This window comes from Bombina bombina, chromosome 5 (assembly GCF_027579735.1).
Source record: "Bombina bombina isolate aBomBom1 chromosome 5, aBomBom1.pri, whole genome shotgun sequence".
NCBI lineage: Eukaryota > Metazoa > Chordata > Amphibia > Anura > Bombinatoridae > Bombina > Bombina bombina.
Genome location: NC_069503.1, coordinates 432,552,910 through 432,580,078, shown reverse-complemented (window position 1 = coordinate 432,580,078; position 27,169 = coordinate 432,552,910). Strand labels below are relative to the sequence as shown.

The 27,169-nt window shown below is 37.6% G+C and overlaps 1 protein-coding gene across 1 annotated transcript in view; it reads right to left on the bottom strand.

Annotated features, from left to right (window-relative positions):
• Positions 1 to 27,169, bottom strand: part of LOC128660439 (collagen alpha-6(VI) chain-like) — a 534,497-nt gene that overhangs the window by 340,601 nt on the left and 166,727 nt on the right. The window contains exons 5-8 of the mRNA XM_053714286.1: positions 18,427 to 19,014; positions 11,001 to 11,600; positions 4,395 to 5,015; positions 2,149 to 2,709 (exon numbers count right to left, since the gene is read on the bottom strand). Coding sequence (XP_053570261.1) covers positions 2,149 to 2,709; positions 4,395 to 5,015; positions 11,001 to 11,600; positions 18,427 to 19,014 — 2,370 coding nt within the window. The remainder of the gene's footprint in view (positions 1 to 2,148; positions 2,710 to 4,394; positions 5,016 to 11,000; positions 11,601 to 18,426; positions 19,015 to 27,169) is intronic.

Sequence of the window (27,169 nt, the reverse complement as noted above, 5' to 3'; positions counted from 1 at the left end):
GCATCAGCAATGCATTGTGTTCCCTGAACAAACTTTAACTATATGTTTAACTTCTTTGCAGGGATAACACATAAGGGCATATTTATCAAGCTCAGTATGGAGCTTGATGCCCCGTGTTTCTGGCGAGCCTTCAGGTTATGAAGCAGCAGTCTAAAGACCGCTGCGCCATAACCCGTCTGCCTGCTCTGAGGCGGCAAACAGACATCGCCGAAAATCAACCCCCTGCTGGCAGCCGATTGGCCCCAAATCTGAAGAGGTCGGCGTTGCACCAGCAGCTCACCAGAACTGCTGGTGCAATGATAAATGCAGAGAGCGTATGCTGCCGGCATTTATCGATGTGTGGCGGACATGATCCGCAATATCGGATCATGTCCGCTCGCACATTAATAAATAATAAATAATAATTTAATAAATAGGCCCCATAGTAAAATGTAAGCATTTGTTCAATTAAGAAATGTCCCAACACCTATAACATTCAATTATACTATTATATCCCTAAAACCCATTATGAAATATGGTTGAAATCCATTCATTAAAAATCTGTCTATTTTAGCAAAATGATGTTGTAAATGTTTGTTAATAGGGCAAATGTGATAATATAATACAATAAGCTAATATAAAACGTAGTTGTTCTTTTATATTTATATATCACACACATCCACAAACAAAGCAATTTTATAGTATTAAATAAAAAGCTGAGGTGTCCTAGATAATTCAAATACAATGAAGCAGAGAACTATTTCATGTGATGTACAGCAAGCGTAAAGCCTAATTATAAATAAAGAAAATTAAAATACTGTCATATATTTTAGTGATAAAAGCTCACTTCAGTTCTATTCATTACAGGGACAGAAAATGCAACATTTTATGATTCAGATAAAACATGTAGTTTTGAACAGCTTTCCAATTTAATTTATTATCAGACTTGCTTTGTTCTGTTGGTATCATATGTGGAAGAATTTACCTATCCAGGCTGAGGAGCAGCAATGCACTACTGGGAACTAGCTGCTGATTGGCATTTACATGTATGTCACTTGTCATTGACTCATCAGATGTGTTTAGCTAGCTCCCAGTAGTACATTGCTACTCCTGAGCCTACTCTTCAACAAAGGACACCAAAAGAACAGGGGTTGTAACTATAGGGGTCTCAGAGATCTCAGTTGAGACCGGGCCTACATGCCAAGGGGGCCCATCAATACTTTGCAGTGAGTAGGGGCATCACTCTACCTGCATTATGTCTGCCCCCTTGTTGTTTGACCTTCAAATTCAATTTAGGGGAGCGGTATGGAATTATATATACAACATGGTGTCAAAGAATTCCAAGATGGCCCCTATGGTGTTGCTGTACAGGACAACCTGCCATCATATTTGTACAGGAAGGCAGTGTATATCCTCTGTCACATATTAACCAGGGGGGGGGGTGACATTCATAGAGAAGAAGCTCCTATTTCTCATTTGTGGCAGTTGGATCAGTTTCTGCTGATTGCAAATAGTCAGAAAGGGTGTTGTCAAAATAGGGGGTCCACCAGAGCTTCTGTCCTGGGGCCCTGTCTAGTTATGACCCTGTAAGAGAACAAGCAAATTTGATATCTGATGCAAAGTAGAAAGTTGTTTCAAATTGCATCTATCTGAATCATTATAGTTTATAGGGACAGTAAAGACATAATTAGACATTCATGATTCAGGCTGAGTATACACAATATTAAACCAATGTACTTCTATTATTGTTATCCTTTGTTGAAGGGTTTATCTAGGTAAGCTCAGGAGCAGCAAAGCACCTGGGTGCTAGCTGCTGGTTGGTGGATACATATATATATGTCTATTGTCATTGGCTCACCCCATGTGTTCAGTTAGCAACCAACAGTGGATTGCTGCACCTTCAACAAATTATATAAAGAGAATTAAGACAATTTAATAATAAAAGTAAACCGGAAATGTGTTAAAAATTGTATGCTCTACCTAAATCATGAAAGAAAATTTCTTTAATTTCAACTATACTGCCTCTTTAACTTCAATTCATTTAGAAAATAATTCAAAGCTAGTAACTACCATAAACAAATAAAGATTAGTGCCCAAAATACATCTCTGGATAATCACATATTATTATTCAGTACATTGTGACTTAAAACAAACAAATAACAGCCTTACCTTCTGGCGAGCAGATATCACGGACCAAGTCATGCTTGATTAGATCAAGTGAATCAAAATTATTGACAAAAAACATCTTGTCCTCTGACCCTGCAATATCTTTCAGCTGCTCTTCCACAGCATTTTGAACACCAATAGCATAAACAGTAATGCCATTTCCTCGAATTTCTGCTGCAGCTTCAGTTACCCGATCTTGAGATTCACCATCAGTGATGACGACTAAAGATTGAGGGACTTTATTCTTGCGGTCGGCTACCGCTTTCATAAAGAGGTTTACCATGGACTTCAATGCGTCTCCTGTCCTCGTACCACCGCCCAGCTGGTAAATTTGTTTAACTGCTTCCTTTAAACTCTTCTGAGTATAGTACTCATTGATAGTAAATTCAATCTGAGGGACATCAGAATATTGGACAACCCCAAAGCGCACTCTGTTTGCCCCAACTTGGAACATGCTTATTAATTCTATCATAAAATTTTTCATGTCAATAAAGTCCTCTGGATATATGCTACCAGAGCCATCAATCAGAAAGTAAATATCCGCTTCTTCTGTGTCCACGCAGCCTAAAATATAGCAATAATTATAAGATATTTCAAACCTAAACCCTGAATAGATTTTATATTACATACATTATATACCTTTCAAATTAGCTCATAGTAGACTTGTGAGTGTGTATGTTTCTTGAGTTGTGTTTGCAACAATATTTGTCACAATTTTATAAATTGTTGCATACACTAATGTCATATAGTACTTGAGACACATGCACAATACTGAGCCTACGTAGGTAAGCTTTCATAGAAAGGAGCTAAGTATAAACAAAGAATAACCTTACTGTGGGCCCCATTCTCTAAAACTCTCCAGTATGGCGAGATTCTATAGGATGCTTCATATCACAATGCTAATCAGAGATAGTTTTAAAGGAGATTTTTATATTTGGAACCATGTATCTCACTAAGGGGAAGTTCACTAATATTCTTTATGTGCTCAGTGAGCTAAGCTGATGATTTCTTTCCATGCCAGTAAGTTTTTGAGAATCAGTTCTAAAGACTATGAAATACATTTCTAATAATAAAATAAATGAGAGAAAAAAATATAGTTGTCATTGTTATTAGTTGTCAGAAACCAGGCTGTCACTCAAAGGCTGAACCAGCCCCTAATGACTAACAATAGACGGAACTAATGTAAGAACATCTGGCTACAGATATAATATCTATTTAAAGTTTTCTTTTGCCATTAAAACATTACCTGATTGCTTCATGTTAAGTTAGTTTTTCTTTAAAGGGGAAAAAGTTCCATGCTCTAATTCATTAGCATGTGTAATTTTAACACTAGCAACACTGCATTTCTATGTGTTTAACACATAGTTAAAAAAAAAACTCAGGAGCCCCAAAGAACTGCAGATCCCATGGGAAACTGAAGTTGACCCATTCAGTTCCCAAGTGGTAGTTTATCTATGTGTTCGCCTCTTTTGAAAGGATTAAACACCTTGATTTGCCTTGTTGCTGGTGTTAAAATGAACTAAATTACTTGGTTGTTTCACTGTATAATAAATACAAAAAATATAGATGGTTTACTTTACCTAGATTATGTTTAATTTTAGTTTGGTTAAAAAAGGTGGTCAGCTCTATAATGGGACCACATGGGACTAGAGGACCCACAAGGCATTAGAGAGAGGTGGCACATGAGGCTAATATTGTTCTTAAGAGAAATGTCTCTCACATGGGGTTCTTGTGAGAAACATCAATCTGCTAAACTTTAATCCTTATGACTGTTGCCTATGGTTGGATTTAGATTGTAATGGATGGAAATATGGGAGGGGTGTCATTTCATTCTTGGACTCAAGCAGCGTAATATCTCACACCAGCCTTGTCTGCCAATATATAATGTAAATATTTGTCATTTATATCTTAAGATCACAGCTCACCATGTGTAACCCATATTGGTGCTAACACTGTTCACTCAGTGTAACCTTATATTTTCTGGCATACCACAAACAGTGTAAATGTAAAAGAACAATGTGTTCTCTTGAGTAACTATAGCCCTGATTTTAATATTAATATCAATATTGAATAAAGAATATAAATTTTTATTTTGTTCCAAATAGCTGATTACATTTTGGCACAATGAAAATGATGAAATTATATTTAATACACATTTCAACATCAACATAACTCTTATTTGCTCCCAAAAGTATAATAAAGTGTAGGCATTTATAAAATATTTATATGCCTTTTAGATCATTACTAACCTGTTTTCAGTGTACGGGCAAATGCAGGAACTACAAAAGACTGTGAAACTATTTCGTTGCAAAGTCGCTTCTTTAGTTTTTTCTCAATATTTGGAAGTTGCAGAAAAGACTCAATATTAGTGACGTGTTTCCGAGGAGGGTGAGACGCTATGCGCTTCAGTTCGGTCATGTTGGCGTTCTGAAAGCCAACAGCAAACACTTCTACACCTGAACGTCTTAGTTTTGCAGCTTTCTTGGTGAAATTATCTTTTGACTGACCATTAGTCATGACCACGGCTATCTGCTGGACACCTTGGTGTGCTCTGCCGCCATTTTGCTTAGTAAAAAGCTTCTTCCTCAAGAACTCAATTGCAGCACCAGTGTTGGGATTTCCTCCTCTGTATGGGAGCTTAGTTATTGAGTCCAAAATTTCATATTTTTGATCAAATGTGTTCAACTTAAACTCCAGTCTGGGCTCATCACTGAACAGAACCAAGCCCACTCTGACATTATTTAAACCTATATCCAATGCGTTAATAACTTTGTGCAGAAACACTCTGGTCAGCTGAAAATTTGTAGAACCAATGCTACTAGATTCATCAATTAGGAAAACTATATCAGCAACTGTAGCGCTGGAGCAAACTAGAAGGAAGAGTAGAAAAAGAAAAATCACAGCAAAGGCAACAATAGAAAATGAAAACATTAAAAATATAAAGTTTATGGCATCCTAAAGGGACATTTTTTTATTTCTCTTGTTAAGTGTATCCAGTCCACGGATCATCCATTACTTATGGAATATATTCTTCCCAACAGGAAGCTGCAAGAGTCCACCCACAGCAAAGCTGCTATATAGCTCCTCCCCTAACTGCCATATTCAGTCATTCTCTTGCAAGCCTCAACATAGATAGGAGGTTGTGAGAGTCTGTGGTGCTTTCTACTTAGTTTATTCTTCAATCAAAAGTTTGTTATTTTTAAATGGCACCGGAGTGTGCTGTTTATCTCAGGCAGTATTTGGAAGAAGAATCTGCCTGCGTTTTTCTATGATCTTAGCAGACGTAACTAAGATCTATTTGCTGTTCTCACACATTCTGAGGAGTGAGGTACTTCAGAGGGGGAATGGCGTGCAGGTTTTCCTGCAGATAAGGTATGTGCAGTAAAATATTTTTCTAGGAATGGAATTGACTAAGAAAATACTGCTGATACCGAAGTAATGTAAGTAAAGCCTTAAATGCAGCGATAGCGACTGGTATCAGGCTTATTAATAGAGATACATACTCTTGTTAAAATGTGTTTTTAAAACGTTTGCTGGCATGTTTAATCGTTTTTTTAACATATGTTTGGTGATAAAACTTATTGGGGCCTAAGTTTTTTCCACATGGCTGGCTTAAATTTTGCATAGAAACAGTTTCCTGAGGCTTTCCACTGTTATAGTATAAAAGTTACAGTTGGTGCAGTTAAAATTACAAACAGTGACATTCAGCTTCCCTCAGCAGTCCCCTGCATGCTATAGGACATCTCTGAAGGGCTCAAAAGGGCTTCAAAAGTAGGAGCTGTTATGACTGTTTAAAACATATTTTTCGTTTTGTTAATCTGTTTTTTGTATTAAGGGGTTAATCATCCATTTGCAAGTGGGTGCAATGCTCTGCTAACTTGTTACATACACTGTAAAAAATGTTGTTAGTTTAACTGCCTTTTTTCACTTTTATTTCAAATTTTGGCAAAATTTGTTTCTCTTAAAGGCACAGTAACGTTTTATATATTTGCTTGTTAACTTGATTTAAAGTGTTTTCCAAGCTTACTAGTCTCATTATTAGTCTGTTCTAACATGTCTGACATAGAGGTAGCTCTGTGTTCATTATGTTTTAAAGCCATGGTGGAACCCCATCTTAGAATGTGTACCAGATGTACTGATTTCATGTTAAACAATAAAGATCATTTTTTGTCTTTAAAAACATTATCACCAGAGGATTCTGTCGTGGGGGTAGTTATGCCGACTAACTCTCCCCACGTGTCAGACCTTTTGACTCCCGCTTTAGGGACTCACGCTCAAATGGCGCCAAGTACATCAAGGGCACCCATAGCGTTTCTTTACCAGGGGATTCTGTCGAGGGGAAAGTTATGCCGACTAACTCTCCCCACGTGTCAGACCCTTCGACTCCCGCTTCAGGGACTCACGCTCAAATGGCGCCAAGTACATCAAGGGCGCCCATAGCGTTTATTTTACAAGACATGGCAAAGGTGGTGAATAATATTCTGGCAGCAGTATTAGTCAGACTACCTGAAATTAAAGGAAAGCAGTTAGCTCTGGGGGTAGATACAGAGCATACAGACGCTTTAAGAACCATGTATGATACTACCTCAAAATATGCTTAGTCTGTGGGTGATTTTTTTTTTTTTTGACTCAGGGAAGATGATTTAACCTGATTCTGATATTTCTACATTTAAAATTTATGCTTGAGAACCTCCACTTGTTGCTCAGGGAGGCTTTGGCTGCTCTGAATGAATGTGTACAATCGCAGGGCCAGAGAAATTGTGTAGACTGGATAAATAATATGCAGTGCCGGTGTGTACTGATGTTTTTCCAATACCTAAAGAGGTTTACTAAAAATTTTTTTAATAAGGAATGGGATAGACCAGGTGTGCCGTTCTCTTCCCCTCCTATTTTTTAGAGGAATGTTTTCTAATAGTTACCACCACACGGGACTTCTGGCAGACAGTTCCTAAGGTGGAGAGAAGAGTTTCTACTCTAGCTAAGCGTACCACTACCTCTGACGAGGACAGTTGTGCTTTTTAGATCCAATGGATAAAAAATGTTTATTCAACAGGGTTTTATCCTGCAGCCCCTTGCATACATTGCTTCTGTCACTGCTGCTGCGGCGTTCTGGGTTGAGTCTCTTGATGAGGCTTTACAGTTAAGCGACTCCATTGGATGAATATATTTGACAAGCTTATGCTAGCCAATTCCTTTGTTTTCTGATGCCTTGTTCATTTGACTAGACTAACGGCTAAGAATTCTGTTTTTTACTATACTGGCGCGCAGAGCGCTATGGCTTATATCATGGTTAGCTGTCGTGACTTTAATAAATAAGCTACTTAACTTCCCTTCAAGGGGCAGACCCTATTCGGGCCTGGTTTGAAGGAGATTATTGCTTATATCACTGGAGGAAAAGGTCATGCCCTTCCTCAGGATAGGTCTAAATCAAGGGAAAAAAAAAAAAAAAAAAAAAAAGTCTAATTTTCGTACCTTTTAAAAACTTCAGGGCAGGTGTGGCATCCTCTTCCTCTAAGGCAAAACAAGAGGGAATTTTTGCTCAGTCCAAGGCGGTCTGGAGACAATCGGACCTGGAACAAAGATAAGCAGGCCAAGGAGCCTGCTGCTGCCTCTAAGGCAGCATGAAGGAACGGACCCCTATCCGGTAACGGATCCTATAGGGGGCAGACTTTCATTCTTTGCCCAGGCGTGGGCAAGAGATGCCCAGGATCCCTAGGCATTGGAATTTATATCCCAGAGATATCTTCTGGATTTCAAAGATTCCCCCCCAAAAAAAGGGGAGATTTCACCTTTCACAATTATCTGCAAACCAGATAAAGAAGGAGGCATTCTTACATTGTGTACGAGATCCATCCAGTTCCAAGAGAGGAACAGGGACAGAGTTTTTACTCAAATCTGTTTGTGGTTCCCAAGGAGAGGGAACCTTCAGACCTATTTTGGATCTAAAGATCTTAAACAAATTCCTCAGAATTCCGTCATTTAAGATGGAAACTATTCGTACCATCTTAACTATGATCCAGGAGAGTCAATAGAGGACTACAATGGATTTGAAGGATGCTTATCCTCACATTGTGATGCATAAAGATCACCATCGTTTTTTCAGGTTTGCCTTTCTAGACAGGCATTACCAGTTTGTAGCTCTTTCCTTTGGGATATCTACAGCCCCAAGAATCTTTATGGAGGTTCTGGGGTCGCTTTGGCGGTCCTTAGACCGCGGGGCATAGAAGTGGCCCCTTATTTAGACGACATCCTGATACAGGCGTCAAACATCCAAATTGCCCAGTCTCATACGGACGTAGTACTGGCATTTCTGGGATCACATGGGTGGAAAGTGAACAAGGAAAGAGTTCTCTATCCCCAATCTCAAGGGTTTCCCTCCTAGGGACTCTGATAGATTCTGTAGAAATGAAAATTTACCTGACGGAGTCCAGGTTGTCAAAGTTTCTAAATTTCTGCCGTGTTTTTTTTCATCCCATCCGCGCCCTTCGGTGGCTCAGTACATGAATGAAATCGGCTTAATGGTAGCGGCAAGGGACATAGTACCGTTTGCACGTCTACATTTCAGACCGCTGCAACTATGCATGCTCAGTCAGAGGAACGGGGATTACACAGATTTGTCCCCCTGTTAAACCTGGACCAAGAGACCAGAGATTCTCTTCTCTGGTGACTATGTCGGGTCCATCTGTCCAAGGGTATGACCTTCCGCAGGTCAGATGGGACAATTGTTACAATAGATGCCAGCCTTTTAGGTTGGGATGCAGTCTGGAACTCCCTGAAGGCTCAGGGATAGTGGACTTAGGAGGAGACCCTCCTTCTAATAAATATTCTGGAACTGGGAGTGATATTCCATGCTCTTCAGACTTGGCCTCAGTTAGCAACTCTGAGGTACATCATACTCAGTCGGACAATATACACGACTGTGGCTTACATCAGCCATCAAGGGGGAACAGAAGTTCCCTAGCGATGTTAGAAGTCTTACAATAATTCACTGGACAGAGACTCACTCTTGTCTATCAGCTATCCATATCCCAGGTGTTGCAGCTTCCTGTTGGGAAGGAGAATATATTCCATAAGTAATGGATGATCCGTGGACTGGATACACTACAAGAGAAATAAATTTATCAGGTAAGCATAAATTATGTTTTTTACTGTGCTCCATCAAAAAATAGTTTTTATAACATTTATTAAAGGGACACTAAACACATATAATTCATGCACCTTCCCCTAATCATGGGTGCTGCTGTTGTGGAACATAGGTTACACTGCAGGCATCTGAAAGAGAGTTACTGCACATGTGCAAACAGGTCAGCACTGAAATGTAGTGAAATCTAGATTTCAATATGGCGTCACCCATGGCTAGAGGGAGGAGGGGAATAACCTCAATACTATGCTTACAAAACGTATTTAGTGTTTAATGTCCTTTTAACATAGGTTAAAGAGTGTAATAAGTTTATTTGTTTCTGACAAGTGCCAGGAGGTTTGTTCAAAATTGGCCTATCAGCTAGTGAGTAATCAACATATCAGTATAAGTTGTTCAGGATGTCATGTGATTTTCAATTTTTTATTTAAAGCATGCCTTCTTTAATAGTTTTATTTTTAATTTAAACAGATTTTACTCAAACCTTTTTTTAAAACAAAAATGATTTTGTATACAATATAGATAGTATGATTTCATGTCTCTGTTGTCCCTTTAATAAAATAACAAGATGTTGCAGATAAAGGGCAGTACAGTGTTAGCCAGTGTATTCAAAGAAAATAAAAACCCTTTTATAAGAAAATAACAAGAGCGATGTACAGGTGATACATTTAATAGCTAACTAATAGTAGATACAATTGCAGGCTTTCAATAGACTGGCTGACGTAGGGACATCAGTGTCCTGAAAGCCTACAATTGTATCTACTATTAGTATCACCTGTACATCGCTCTTGTTATTTTCTTATAAAAGGGTTTTTATTTTCATAAAATAACAATAAATCAAATAGATATAAATAAGTCTAAGAATACCTGCTAGGCTACTATTGCTACTACTTCATGTGTCATAGCTTTAATAAAGTGAAAATAAAATAAATGGATATCATTTATTTATATTTTCAATGAAAAAACTATCTATTTTTTACACCATAAATTCCACCATTCTAAGTTTTTTTTCTGATAGTCAGGACTCAGGAGGCGTGTCCTGTTAAGCCAATAAAGGTGAGGTGAGTAGTTAATAAATATTTAAAGTAGCAGTTGCTCACAAGTGTATATTTCATGCAAATTTTAATTGTATAGTTTAACATGTTTTTTCTTCTTTTTTATAAAAAAATAATTTTTAAAAAGGGGATAGTCTACTTGAAAAATTGTATTGCTTAAAAAGATAGATAATCGCAATATTACCCATTCCCCAGTATTACATAACCAACACGGTTATATTAATATACTTTTTACCTCTGTGATTACCTTGTATCTAAGTCTCTGCAGACTCCCCCCTTATCTCAGTGCTTTTAACAAACTTGCATTTTTGCCAATTAGTGCTGGTTCTTGCATAACTTCATGGAAATGAGCACACTGTTATTTATATGGTACACATGAACTATAACTGTCGGACTGTGAAAAGCTAATAAATTGCACTGAGATAAGAGGTGGCCTGTAGGGGCTTAGAAACAGGCAAATATTTAGAGGTTATAAAGTATATTAATATAACAATGTTTGTTGTGCAAAGCTGGGGAATGGGTAGTAATGGTGTTCTCTATCTTTTTAAACAAAAAAACAAAAAGTAGACTGTCCCTTTAATTGCTGCTATTTCATATATCTGTTGATCTTTCAGAGAAGTAACACGAAATCAAATGGACATAAATAGTCAGGCCTATAATACCTGCTGGACTACTAGCCACCACAGAAAACTGTAGCATTTCTTGAGTTAAGATAACATTGACAACATCGTCTTGCACATTTTTTATGGACTGCAAGCCTTTTATCTGGAATGCAAATGGTAGCGTTGCCACGGTTTCCAGCTCTCGCTTATCAGCATTCTGAATCCCAACGGAGATAGTTGTGACTCCAATACTTCTTAGTTCCTGTGCCGACTGATCAACAGCATCAGCTGATTTTGCTGAAGTTATAAACACCACAAACTGTGAGTTTCCTTGGTTAATGCGACTCCCAGCCTCTTCTGTGAAGAAAGTTGAGCGCAGGAAATCCAGAGCACGTCCTGTGTTCAATGGACCACGTTTAAAATTTAGTTTAGTTTGAACATGATTTATCACCTCATCTTTGGTTTCATAAGTATTCAGTAAAAATTCAGTCTCCGAGTCGCCACTGTATTGTGCCAATCCAACACGATATTTATTAATGCCTACATCTAGCTGACTTATTATTTCTACAACAAAGTTTTTTATCTGCTGGAATATGGAACTGGACATGCTGGTAGAGGAGTCAACCAGGAACACAACATCTGCGTAGCGCTTTGAATATGCTGAAAGAAATATAATAGATACAAGTAAGTATAGGAGCGCCCAATGGTTGTAAATAGTAGTTTTTTCTATAGCTCTGTGACTTACAACCAACAAACTAGTTATTGTAAATAAATACATAGATGTACAAGAGAACAGACTGCATAGAAATGCACAACAGATTAATAACACATTCACACACTTCCACAGAAAACCTTAAAGGGACATGAAACACAAAAAATGTATTTCATGATACAGATAGCACATACAATTTTAAACCTCCAAATTTACTTCTTTTATCTAATTTTCTTCACTCTCTTGGTATCCTTTGCTGAAAAATATACCTAGGTAGGCTCAGGAGCCAGGAGCTGGCTGCTCAGTGGTGGCTGCACATATATGCTTCTTGTGATTGGCTTACCGATGTGTTCAGCTAGCTCCCAGTAGTGCATGTTTTCTCTTTCAAGAAAGGGTACCAAGAGAATGAGGCAAAAATGATAATAGAAGACTAAGTGGAAAGTTGTTTACAATCGTATGCTCTATTTAAATCATGAAAGAAAAATATTTGGTTTCATGTCTATTTAACAAACAGTCGGCTAGATTACGAGTTTTGTGTTAGAGGCTATGCGGTGCAAACGAGCAGTTTTCTCTCACCGCTCACTTACCTGCAGCGCTGGTATTACGAGTTTTTACAAACCCGTTGTTAAAAGACAAGAAGTGAGCGTTTAGCAAAATTTTGCTCATTACCGCACTCCAATACCAGCGCTGCTTAAGTCAGCGGTGAGCTGGTCGTATGTGCTCATGCACGATTTCCCCATAGGAATCAAAGGGGAGAGCCGGCTGAGAAAAAGTTACTATCATTAACTACATCATTCCGATTTAAAACTAAATACTTACCTATAAAATAAACCCTAAGCTAGCTACAATATAACTAATAGTTACATTGTAGCTATCTTAGGATTTATTTTTATTTTACAGGCAAGTTTGTATTTATTTTAACTAGGTAGAATAGTTACTAAATATTTATTAACTATTTAATAACTACCTAGCTAAAATAAATACAAACTTACCTGTAAAATAAAACCTAACCTAAGTTACACTAACACCTAACACTACACTATAATTAAATCAATTAAATTAAATTAGCTAAAGTACAAAAAAAACCCACTAAATTACAGAAAACAATAAACAAATTACAAGATATTTAAACTAATTACACCTAATCTAATAGCCCTATCAAAATAAAAAAAGCCCCCCCCCAAAATAAAAAAAAAAAAACCCTAGCCCAAACTAAACTACCAATAGCCCTTAAAAGGGCCTTTTTCGGGGCATTGCAACAAAGTAATCAGCTCTTTTACCTGTAAAAAAAAATACAAACAACCCCCCAACAGTAAAACCCACCACCCACACAACCAACCCCCTAAATAAAATACTATCTAAAAAAAAACTAAGCTCCCCATTGCCCTGAAAAGGGCATTTGGATGGGCATTGCCCTTAAAAGGGTAGTTAGCTCTTTTGCAAGCCCAAACCCTAACCTAAAAATAAAACCCACCTAATATACCCTCAAAAAACCTAACACTAACCCCCTGAAGATCAACTTACCGGGAGAAGTCTTCATCCAAGCCGGGCCGAAGTCTTCAACGAAGCCGGGAGAAGTCTTCATCCAAGCCGGGTGAAGTGGTCCTCCAGACGGGCAGAAATCTTCATCCAGACGGCATCTTCTATCTTCATTCATCCGGCGCGGATCGGGTCCATCTTCAAGACATCCGACGCAGAGCATCCTCTTCATCTGACGACTAAAGACGAATGAAGGTACCTGTAAGTGACGTCATCCAAGATGGCGTCCCTTAGATTCCGATTGGCTGATAGAATTTTATCAGCCAATCGGAATTAAGGTAGAAAAAAATCCTATTGGCTGATGCAATCAGCCAATAGGATTGAAGTTCAATCCTATTGGCTGATCCAGTCAGCCAATAGGATTAAGCTTGCATTGTATTGGCTGTTCCAATCAGCCAATAGAATGCAAGCTCAATCCTTTTGGCTGATTGCGTCAGCCAATAGGGTTGAACTTCAATCCTATTGGCTGATTGCATCAGCCAATAGGATTTTTTTCTACCTTAATTCCGATTGGCTGATAGAATTCTATCAGCCAATCGGAATCTAAGGGACGCCATCTTGGATGACATCACTTAAAGGTACCTTCATTCGTCTTTAGTCGTCGGAAGAGGAGGATGCTCCGCGTCGGCTGTCTTGAAGATGGACTCGCTCCGCGCCGAATGGATGAAGATAGAAGATGCCGTCTGGATGAAGACGTCTGCCCATCTAGAGGACCACTTCGCCCGGCTTGGATGAAGACTTCCCCGGCTTCGTTGAGGACTTCGGCCCGGCTTGGATGAAGACTTCTCCCAGTAAGTCGATCTTCAGGGGGTTAGTGTTAGGTTTTTTTAAGGGTGTATTGGGTGGGTTTTATTTTTAGGTTAGGGGTTGGGCTTGCAAAAGAGCTAACTGCCCTTTTAAGGGCAATGCCCATCCAAATGCCCTTTTCAGGGCAATGTGGAGCTTAGGTTTTTTTAGATAGTATTTTATTTGGGGGGTTGGTTGTGTGGGTGGTGGGTTTTACTGTTGGGGGGTTGTTTGTATTTTTTTTTACAGGTAAAAGAGCTGATTACTTTGGGGCAATGCCCCACAAAAGGCCCTTTTAAGGCCTATTGGTAGTTTAGTTTAGGCTAGGGTTTTTTTTTTATTTTGGGGGGGCTTTTTTATTTTGATAGGGCTATTAGATTAGATGTAATTAGCTTAAATATCTTGTAATTTGTTTATTATTTTCTGTAATTTAGTGGGGGTTTTTGTAGTTTAGCTAATTTAATTTAATTGATTTAACTGTTGTTAATTTAGTTAATTTATTTAATTATAGTGTAGTGTTAAGTGTTAGTGTAACTTAGGTTAGGTTTTATTTTGCAGGTACTTTTGTATTTATTTTAGATAGGTAGTTATTAAATAGTTAATAACTATTTAATAACTATTCTACCAAGTTAAAATAAATACAAACTTGCCTGTAAAATAAAAATATATCCTAAGCTAGCTACAATGTAACTATTAGTTATATTGTAGCTAGCTTGGGGTTTATTTTATAGGTAAGTATTTAGTTTTAAATAGGAATAATGTAGTTAATGGTAGTAATTTTCTTTAGATTTATTTAAATTATATTAAAGTTAGGGGGATGTTAGGGTTAGGGTTAGACTTACAAACTCATAATACCGGCGCTATGGAAGTCCCATCGAAAAAAGACTTTACAAAGTTTACGTAAGTCGTTTTGCGGTGAGGCCAAAGAAGTGTGTGGTGACCCTAAACCTTCAAGACTCGTAATAGCAGTGGTAGGGAAAAAGCAGCGTTAGGACCTCTTAATGCTGCTCTTTTACCCTAATGCACAACTCGTAATCTAGCCGAGTGTTTCCACTGGAGCAGGGGATTCTGGAAAAGATGTGCAATGCAATAATGGGTGCTGCCATTTTCATGGATTAAATTCCACTATTCATTAAAGGAACATACAACCAAAATAGAGTTTTTATTTGAAGCATAAATGCAGTGAACATGCATAAGTAAAAAAGGTTTTTAGTCAGTTATTGACTATTTTGATAGCTTTTAGGGTGCATGTAGCATATGTAGATATTCCTTGTGTACCTACATTCAAACAGTGCACCTGCTCAGAGACCATATATTGCATCAGAGATGACTCACTTAACATCTCAGAGACCATGAGGTAGATTTATCATAGTGCGAGTGGACTTGATACGATGTAGCGTATCATGTCAGCTGCACATCGATAAATGCCGACAGCATACGCTGTCAGAATTTATTATTGCACCAGCAGTTCTTGTGAACTGCTGGTGCAATTCCACCCCCTGCAGATTTGCCGCTAACAGGGGGTGTCAATCAACCCTATAGTATTCGATTGGGTTGATTTATGTCCTCTGCCTCAGAGCAGGTGGACAAGTAATGGAGCAGCGGTCTTTAGAAAGGGGCACCAAGCTCCATTCGGAACTTGATAATTTGGCCCCCATATATTGCATCAGAGATGACTCACTTTACATCTCAGAGACCATATATTGCATCAGAGATGACTCACTTTACATCTCAGAGACCATATATTGCATCACAGATGTCTCCCTTTGCATGTCAGAGACCATATTTTGCATCAGAGATGACTCACTTTACATCTCAGAGACCATATATTGCATCACAGATGTCTCCCTTTGCATGTCAGAGACCATATTTTGCATCAGAGATGACTCACTTTACATCTCAGAGACCATATATTGCATCAGAGATGAATCACTTTACATCTCAGAGACCATATATTGCATCAGAGATGACTCACTTTACATCTCAGAGACCATATATTGCATCAGAGATGAATCACTTAACATCTCAGATACCATATATTGCATCAGAGATGACTCACTTAACATCTCAGAGACCATATATTGCATCAGAGATGAATCACTTTACATCTCAGAGACCATATATTGCATCAGAGATGAATCACTTTACATCTCAGAGACCATATATTGCATCAGAGATGAATCACTTTACATCTCAGAGACCATATATTGCATCAGAGATGAATCACTTTACATCTCAGAGACCATATATTGCATCAGAGATGAATCACTTTACATCTCAGAGACCATATATTGCATCAGAGATGAATCACTTTACATCTCAGAGACCATATATTGCATCAGAGATGAATCACTTTACATCTCAGAGACCATATATTGCATCAGAGATGACTCACTTTACATCTCAGAGACCATATATTGCATCAGAGATGACTCACTTTAAATCTCAGAGACCATATATTGCATCAGAGATTAATCACTTTACATCTCAGGGACCATATATTGCATCAGAGATGAATCACTTTACATCTTAGAGACCATATTATTGCATCAGAGATGAATCACTTTACATCTCAGAGACCATATATTGCATCAGAGATGACTCACTTTACATCTCAGAGACCATATATTGCATCAGAGATGAATCACTTTACATCTCAGAGACCATATATTGCATCAGAGATGAATCACTTTACATCTTAGAGACCATATATTGCATCAGAGATGTCTCACTTTACATCTCAGAGACCATATATTGCATCAGAGATGAATCACTTAACATCTCAGAGACCATATATTGCATCAGAGATGTCTCACTTTACATCTCAGAGACCATATATTGCATCAGAGATGAATCACTTTACATCTCAGAGACCATATATTGCATCAGAGATGACTCACTTTACATCTCAGAGACCATATATTGCATCAGAGATGAATCACTTTACATCTCAGAGACCATATATTGCATCAGAGATGACTCACTTTACATCTCAGAGACCATATATTGCATCAGAGATGAATCACTTTACATTTCTACTATATAGAATAGTGCTAGCCCAGCTCTTTGACAAGCATAGTGTTTGAATGATGTTGAACAGGGGATATGCTCATGTGTTCAGTTAACATTAAAACTTATCACTGAAACAGTTATGTTACTAGAAGTATTTTTGCTATTATATGGGTACAGGAAAAAGTTTTCTTTTTAAAACTGAAATGAATTAGAGGGCATTTCAGGTTTTACTTTTATGTTCCATTTAAATACAATGGGAACACTGCAATACATGGATATTTAACTGAAAGCACATATGGGCATAAACATTACAATTTGCAGATGTATTTTTAAGTTGTTTTTTGTCCTTTACAGACATAACATTATTCAAATGTTTAGTTTATTCAACATAATACAAATATTCTAAAATAACAAGCAAACAATAAAAGGTAAAAGGAGCATGAAACTCAGAACTGAACTCATTTTTCAGAGAGCAATTAAAAAAACAAAACATTTTCCAGCTTACATCTAACATGAACTTGTTTACAGTATCCTTTTTTATACATAGCTTCTTTACATGCCAGCATACCTAGATAGATAAAGGAGTGTGCATGTGTCTTGAGCACTAAATGGCAGACATGTTTGCAATAATGTAAAACAGTGTTTCAAACATTGTTGTAAACACTGTTGCCATATAGTTCTCAAGACATCTACACTTATGTATGCTCCCATGACAAGGACCAAAGTATACAAAAGATACAAAGAGAGCAAGGTCAGTCTGATAACAGAAGTAAACTGGAAGGTTTTGTTTTATTCTCTAGACACATTTTGTGATGGACTTTTTATTTTTCCTATTTTGCAAACTGTAAAACACACAACACATGTTCTTATGATGAGTTTGGATGCATATTAAATTATATCATTTACTATGTTAAAGGGATAGTCTAGTCAAAATTAAACTTTCATGATTCAGATACAGCATGCACTTTTAAGCAACTTTCTAATTTACTCCTATTATCAATTTTTCTTTATTCTCTTGGTATCTTTATTTGAAAAAGCAAGAATATAAGCTTAGGAGGTGGCCCATTTTTGGTTCAGCACCTGGGTAGCGCTTGCTGATTGGTGTCTTCATGTAGCCACCAATCACCAAGCACTACCCAGGTGCTGAACCAAAAATGGGCCACCTCCTAAGCCTACTACATTCCAGCTTTTTTCAAATAAAGATACAGAGAACAAAGAAAATTTGATAATAGGAGTAAATAAGAAAGTTGCTTAAAACTGCATGCTCTATCTGAATCATGAAAGTTTAATTTTGACTATAGTATCCCTTTAAGCTATAAATAGCTGAATGCCTTTAGATCATTAAATACATATAAGTGCCATAAAAACCACCCTGGAAAACAAGGCTATATCATTATACATTTTTAAACACATAAAAACAACATAATCAACTCATACCTTGAATATTTGTTATGACGCCAAAGCACACATTTTGGAGAAGTAAACCAGCCACATCATCAAATTCATCAAACGTATCAAGCTGATATATAAATTTTTCACTTGGTTTGTTTGCCACTTCCTGCAGTTGAACGTCATCTCTGACATTAATCCCAGTCACATATACGGAGATGCCTTTTGACTTTAACTCTCTAGCTGACTCCAAAATTCCATCCTCTGACTCTCCAGTAGTGATTACAATAAGTACCTGAGCTACATTTTCAGCCGCTCTGCTGCCTGCTGACTCTGTGAAATAGTTTGAGTTGATAAACTTCAAGGCTTGTCCTGTAAACACCCCACCGGGTAGATAAGGCAAGTTTTCTATTTTTTCCACAATTTCATTCTTCAGGGCATATTCATTTAAAAGAAATTTTTTAGTGGTTTCATCATTGTACTGAGCAAGACCAACACGGACTTTATTAATCCCAACATCCAATCCAGAAACAAAACCAATAAGGAAATCCTTCACTTTTTCAAAAGTTGCATCTCCCATCCGTGTTGAGCTTTCCACTAAAAAAACAATATCAGCTTGATTGGCTTGCCGGCACCCTGAAAAAAATATGTATACACAATTTATTTAAAAAGAAATACACAATACATATATTTTTAATAATTTTTTTTGTGTCCATTATTAGAGCTAAAATGCTTTCATACCGGTGTTAGGGTTTAAATTACTGTTAGACTATGGGTTTAAGTTTTATTGATAACATTTATATTTACAGTTAGAGATTATGGTTAGGGTTTAGTGATATAATTTACATCCAGAGTAGTTTTAAAGGGATACTGAACTCAAATGTGTTTCTTTCATGATTCAGATAGAACATGTAATTTACTTCTATTATCCATTTTCTTCGTTCTCTTGATATTTTTACTTGAAAAAGCAGGAATGTAAGCTTACGAACCTGACTATCTTTGGTTCAGCCCCGTCCTGGGTAGCACTTGCTGATTGGTGGCTAAATGCATCCACCAATCATCAAGGGCTTTCCAGGGTGCTCAACAAAAAATGGGCCGGCTCATAAGCTTACATTCCTAATTTTCAAATAAAGATTCCAAGAGAACGAAGAACAATTTATAATAGGAGTAAATTAGAAAGTTGCTTAAAATTGCATGCTGTATCTGAATCACAAAAGAAACAATTAGGGTTCAGTGTCCCTTTAAAGGGATCGATTGACAGCCCCTGCTAGCAGCCGATTGGCCACCAGTGAGCAGTGGGCAGCATTGCACAAGCATTTCTGGTGAAATGCGTCTTCATTGATAAATGCGGACAGCATACGTTGTCTGCCTGCAGCGATGTCCAGCTGAGATGATTCACTATAGCAAATCATGTCCGCTCGGCATTTGATAAATCGAGCCCTATGTGTCAAAACAAAGGCCATTTTAAACTACAGCAGCTGTAACATTTTCATATTTGTTCTTTAATGCAATGAATGAATGAATAAACACATTTTCTATTGGTTCAATAGTTTGCTTAGTTAACCAAATTTATTACGTTAAAGGGACATGAAACCCAAATTGTTTTCTTTTGTGATTCAGACAGGACATACAATAAAAAAAAAAAAAAGATTCCTGTTTACTTCTATTGTCAAATTTCCTTTGTTCTTATGATATTCTTTGTTGAAGAGAAATCTAGATAGGTAGTGTGCACATGTCTGGAGCGCTACATAGTGCTGCCATCTAATACTCTATGAAATGTATAACATTCTTGCTGCCATAAAGTACTGCACTGAGCTTATCTCCCTACTTTTCAACAAAGAATACCAACGGATAGATTACAAGTTTTTGTCGGTAAGGCTTGCGGTGCTAACGAGCATTTTTTTCTCACCGCTTACTTAAGACAACGCTGGTATTACAGGTTTTGCAAACCCGGCATTAGCCACAGAAAAGTGAGCGGAGAGCAAAATTTAGCTCCACATCTCACTGTAATACCAGCGCTGCTTACGGTAGCGGTGAGCTGGCTAAACGTGCTCGTGCACAATTTCCCCATAGGAATCAATGGGGCAGAATCAGCTGGAAAAAAACCTAACACCTGCAAAAAAAGCAGCATTCAGCTCCTAACGCAGGTCCATTGATTCCTATGGGGAAATCAAAGTTATGTCTGCACCTAACACCCTAACATGAACCCCGAGTCTAAACACCCCTAATCTTAAACTTATTAACCCCTTATCTGCCGCTCCGGACACCGCCACCACCAACATTATACTAATGAACCCCTAATCTGCTGCCCCCCAACATCGTCGAAACCTACATTATATTTATTAACCCCTAATCTGCCACCCCCAATCTCGCTGCAACCTAAATACATTTATTAACCCCTAATCTGCCACCCACAACGTCGCCGCCACTATAATAAATATGTTAACCCCTAAACCTAAGTCTAACCCTAAGCCTAACACCCCCCTAACTTAAATATAATTTAAAATAAAATTACTACAATTAAATAAATTATTCCTATTTAAAACTAAATACTTACCTATAAAATAAACCCTAAGCTAGCTACAATGTAACTAATAGTTACATTGTATCTATCTCAGGGTTTATTTTTATTTTACAGGCAACTTTGTATTTATTTTAACTAGGTAGAATAGTTATTAAATAGTTATTAACTATTTAATAACTACCTAGTTAAAATAAATACAAATATTCCTGTAAAATAAGCCCTAACCTAAGTTACAATTACACCTAACACTACACTATAATTAAATTAATTTCCTAAACTAACTACAATTAATTACAATTAAATTAAATAAACTAAAGTACGAAAAAACAAACACTAAATTACAGAAAATAATAAAATAATTACAAGAATTTTAAACTAATTACAACTAATCTAATCCCCCTAATAAAATAAAAAGCCCCCTAAAATAATAAAAATCCCTACCCTATACTAAATTACAAATAGCCCTTAAAAGGGCTTTTTGCGGGGCCTTGCTTGATCCAATCAGCCAATAGGATTGAGCTTGCATTCTATTGGCTGTTCCAATCAGCCAATAGAATGCGAGCTCAATTCTATTGGCTGATTGCATCAGCCAATAGGATTTTTCCTACCTTAATTCCGATTGGCTGATAGAATCCTATCAGCCAATCGGAATTCAAGGGATGCCATCTTGGATGACATCATTTAAAAAACCTTCATTCGTCGGGAGTTATCGGAAGAAGAGGATGCTCCGCGGCGGTTGGCTTGAAGATGGACCCGCCCTGCTCTGGATGGATGAGGATAGAAGATGCCGTCTGGATGAAGACTTGTGCCCGTCTGGAGGTCCTCTTCTGCCCGGATAGGATGAAGACTTCTGCCCGTCTGGAGGACCACTTGTGTCCGGCTGGGTGAAGACGTCTCAAGGTAGGGTGATCTTCAAGGGGTTAGTGTTAGGTTTTTTTAAGGGGGGATTGGGTGGGTTTTAGAGTAGGGTTGGGTGTGTGGGTGGTGGGTTTTAATGTTGGGGGGTATTGTATTTTTTTTTTGCAGGTAAAAGAGCTGATTATTTTGGGGCAATGCCCTGCAAAAAGCCCTTTTAAGTGCTATTTGCAATTTAGTATAGGGTAGGGATTTTTTTTTTTTTTTTTTTTTTTTTTTTTAATTTTATTAGGGGGATTAGATTAGGAGTAATTAGTTTAACAATTTGTATTTTTTATTTTCTGTAATTTAGTGTTTGTTTGTTTTTGTACTTTAGTTTATTTAATTTAATTGTATTTAATTGTATTTAGTTTAGGGATTTAATTTAATTATAGTGTAGTGTTAGGTGTAATTGTAACTTAGGTTAGGTTTTATTTTACAGGTAAATTTGTATTTATTTTACCTAGATAGCTATTAAATAGTTAATAACTATTTAGTAACTATTCTACTTAGTTAAAATAAATACAAACTTGCCTGTAAAATAAAAGTAAAACCTAAGCTAGCTACAATGTAATTATTAGTTATATTGTAGCTATCTTACCGCTAGATTTAGAGTTCTGCGGCCAATGGGGTGCGTTAGCTGCGCATGTTTTTTTTCCCCCGCACCTTTTAAATACCGCTGGTATTTAGAGTTCACAGAAGGGCTGCGTTAGGCTCCAAAAAGGGAGCGTAGAGCATAATTTACCGCCACTGCAACTCTAAATACCAGCGGTGCTTACGGACGCGGCCAGCTTCAAAAACGTGTTCGTGCACGATTTCCCCATAGGAAACAATGGGGCCGTTTGAGCTGAAAAAAAAATCTAACACCTGCAAAAAAGCAGCGTTCAGCTCCTAACGCAGCCCCATTGTTTCCTACGGGGAAACACTTCCTTAGTCTGCACCTAACACCCTAACATGTACCCCGAGTCTAAACACCCCTAACCTTACACTTATTAGCCCCTAATCTGCCGACCCCGCTATCGCTGACCCCTGCATATTATTATTAACCCCTAATCTTCCGCTCCGTACACCGCCGCAAACCTACATTATCCCTATGTACCCCTAATCTGCTGCCCCTAACACCGCCGACCCCTATATTATATTTATTAACCCCTAATCTGCCGCCCCCAATGTCGCCGCCACCTACCTACAATTATTAACCCCTAATCTGCCGACCGGACCTCACAGCTACTAAAAGCTAAAGCTAAGTCTAACCCTAACACTAACACCCCCCTAAGTTTAATATAATTTTTATCTAACAAAATAAATTATTTCTTATTAAATAAATTATTCCTATTTAAAGCTAAATACTTACCTGTAAAATAAACCCTAATATAGCTACAATATAAATTATAATTATATTGTAGCTATTTTAGGATTAATATTTATTTTACAGGTAACTTTGTATTTATTTTAACCAGGTACAATAGCTATTAAATAGTTGATAACTATTTAATAGCTACCTAGTTAAAATAGTTACAAAATTACCTGTAAAATAAATCCTAACCTAAGTTACAATTAAACCTAACACTACACTATCAATAAATTAATTAAATAAAATACCTACAATTATCTACAATTAAACCTAACACTACACTATCAATAAATTAATTACATACAAATACCTACAAATAAATACAATTAAATAAACTAACTAAAGTACAAAAAATAAAAAAAGAACTAAGTTGCAAAAAATAAAAAAATTATTTACAAACATTATAAAAATATTACAACAATTTTAAGCTAATTACACCTACTCTAAGCCCCCTAATAAAATAACAAAGCCCCCCAAAATAAAACAAAGGCCCTACCCTATTCTAAAATAAAAATAGAAAAGCTCTTTTACCTTACCAGGGCCTTTTGCGGGGCATGCCCCAAAGAATTCTGCTCTTTTGCCTGTAAAAAAAAAACATACAATACCCCCCCAACATTACAACCCACCACCCACATACCCCTAATCTAACCCAAACCCCCCTTAAATAAACCTAACACTAAGCCCCTGAAGATCTCCCTACCTTGTCTTCACCACGCCGGGTATCACCGATCCGTCCAGAAGAGGCTCCGAAGTCTTCATCCAAGCCCAAGCGGGGGCTGAAGAGGTCCATCATCGGGCTGAAGAGGTCCATCATCCAGCTGAAGTCTTGATCCAAGCGGGGGCTGAAGAGATCCATCATCCGGCTGAAGTCTTGATCCAAACGGGGGCTGAAGAGATCCATCATCCAGCTGAAGTCTTCTATCAAGCGGCATCTTCAATCTTCTTTCTTCCGGATCCATCTACATCCCGCCGACGCGGAACATCCATCCTGGCTGACGACTTCCCGACGAATGACGGTTCCTTTAAGGGACGTCATCCAAGATGGCGTCCCTCGAATTCCGATTGGCTGATAGGATTCTATCAGCCAATCGGAATTAAGGTAGGAAAATTCTGATTGGCTAATGGAATCAGCCAATCAGATTCAAGTTCAATCCAATAGGCTGATCCAATCAGCCAATCAGATTGAGCTCACATTCTATTGGCTGATCGGAATTCCATCAGCCAATCAGAATTTTCCTACCTTAATTCCGATTGGCTGATAGAATCCTATCAGCCAATCGGAATTCGAGGGACACCATCTTGGATGACGTCATTTAAAGGAACCGTCATTCGTCGGGAAGTCGTCGGCCAGGATGGATGTTCCGTGTCGGCGGGATGAAGATGGATCCGGAAGAAAGAAGATTGAAGATGCTGCTTGATAGAAGACTTCAGCCGGATGATGGATCTCTTCAGCCCCCGCTTGGATCAAGACTTCAGCCGGTAGATGGATCTCTTCAGCCCCCGCTTGGATCAAGACTTCAGCCGGATGATGGACCTCTTCAGCCCGATGATGGACCCTTTCAGCCCCCGCTTGGGCTTGGATGAAGATTTTGGAGCCTCTTCTGGACGGATCGGTGATACCCGGCGTGGTGAAGATAAGGTAGGGAGATCTTCAGGGGCTTAGTGTTAGGTTTATTTAAGGGGGGTTTGGGTTAGATTAGGGGTATGTGGGTGGTGGGTTGTAATGTTGGGGGGGTATTGTATGTTTTTTTTTTACAGGCAAAAGAGCAGAATTCTTTGGGGCATGCCCCACAAAAGGCCCTTGAAAGGGCTGGTAAGGTATTTGTATGTAATTAATTTATTGATTGTGTAGTGTTAGGTTTAATTGTAGATAATTGTAGGTATTTTATTTAATTAATTTATTGATAGTGTAGTGTTAGGTTTAATTGTAACTTAGGTTAGGATTTATTTTACAGGTAATTTTGTAATTATTTTAACTAGGTAGCTATTAAATAGTTATTAACTATTTAATAGCTATTGTACCTGGTTAAAATAAATACAAAGTTACCTGTAAAATAAATATTAATCCTAAAATAGCTACAATATAATTATAATTTATATTGTAGCTATATTAGGGTTTATTTTACAGGTAAGTATTTAGCTTTAAATAGGAATAATTTATTTAATAAGAGTTAATTTATTTAGTTAGATAAAAATTATATTTAACTTAGGGGGGTGTTAGTGTTAGGGTTAGACTTAGCTTTAGGGGTTAATAAATTTATTAGAGTAGCGGTGAGGTCCGGTCGGCAGATTAGGGGTTAATACTTGAAGTTTGGTGTCAGTGATGTTAGGGAGGGCAGATTAGGGGTTAATACTATTTATTATAGGGTTATTGAGGCGGGAGTGAGGCGGATTAGGGGTTAATAACTTTATTATAGTAGCGGTGAGGTCCGGTCGGCAGATTAGGGGTTAATAATTGTAGGTAGCTGGCGGCAACGTTGGGGGCGGCAGATAAGGGGTTAATAAATATAATATAGGGGTCGGCTGTGTTAGGGGCAGCAGATTAGGGGTACATAGTGATAATGTAGGTTGCGGCGGTGTGCGGTCGGCAGATTAGGGGTTAAAATTTTTTATTAGAGTGGCGGTGATGTGGGGGGGCCTCGGTTTAGGGGTACATAGGTAGTTTATGGGTGTTAGTGTACTTTAGAGCACAGTAGTTAAGAGCTTTATGAACCGGCGTTAGCCCAGAAAGCTCTTAACTCCTGGTAGCCATAATCATAGCAAGTAGTGCCTAGTGTCACACCGGTTAAAATAATTACATGTCACATCCTATTGGATAACAATTATAACAACACCCTCTTACTGTGATGAGTGTTAACACACTTAATAGACCAACCCACACAAAAATGCTGCATTACTTGTAACAATATAGTATATAAAAAGGTACATTCAATGTATGATACAACCCAATAGTAAGGACTAGTGAATGTATCTACTGCAATCTACTTTTATATGCTAAGAAAATACTGTTTCTTATATTTTTAAATGTATACTCGATCCAAGTGTATGAATACTTGATTTTCCTTTAACCCCTTAATAACTGCAAAATACCCTGTATGTCGCTGATCCTTAATGGATTGTGTGGCTATATTAGCGCGGGTCTTGTTTAGTCCCTCCCTCCATGAGGAAGGCTTGCTAGAATAGCACACTAAAATGGCACTGCCATGGAAAGACCAGATAAGTACAGGGTACGTAATTGGTCATTAAAAGGTTAATATTGTATTTGTAGTTAGTATGGCTTTTGCTAGACTAGACTTTTGCTAGACTTTTCAATGGATTAGAATGCCACAAAAGACAAGGTAAAAAAAAAATCAGCACACTGAATACAACATTCATACTCAGCAAACTGTAATGGACTGAACATGGGGTCCTTGTCATATACAGTATATAATATACATATATATATATATATATATATATATATATATATATATATATATATATATATATAAAATGATCTGTTGGACAGAAGTCTAATGCATTTAAGATGTTAAATATAACCAATTAAGGGCTAGATTACGATTTATGCGCAAAGTAACACTCCCGCTTCAGTGTTGATTGTGCTAGAAGTAAGATTTTTGCATTCGTATTATGAGTTGAAAGTTAACTGTTTTCACTCTAGCGGTAACCCGACTAGCGCAAAATCTGAAGTTAGAATATCTAGTGTGTGTTCACTTATTCCCCCATAGAAGTCAATGGGGAAAAAAAGTGGGGGGAAAAAAGTGGGGGAAAAAACACTCCACTCTTGCACAAACACAATCGCATTTTCTCATTTGCGCTAAACCAACATAAAAATATGAATGTCATATTCCAATGTTCTGTACATAACAGTATATGCTCTATCTATACTATCTAGCCACCCACACAAAGTATTAAGAAAAAAAAATAAACATAACCGCCCGTACTAAGTATTAATAAAAAAAACCTAACCCTTAAATCACTAAACTTCCACAACAGAAACTACCTAACCCTTACACCAC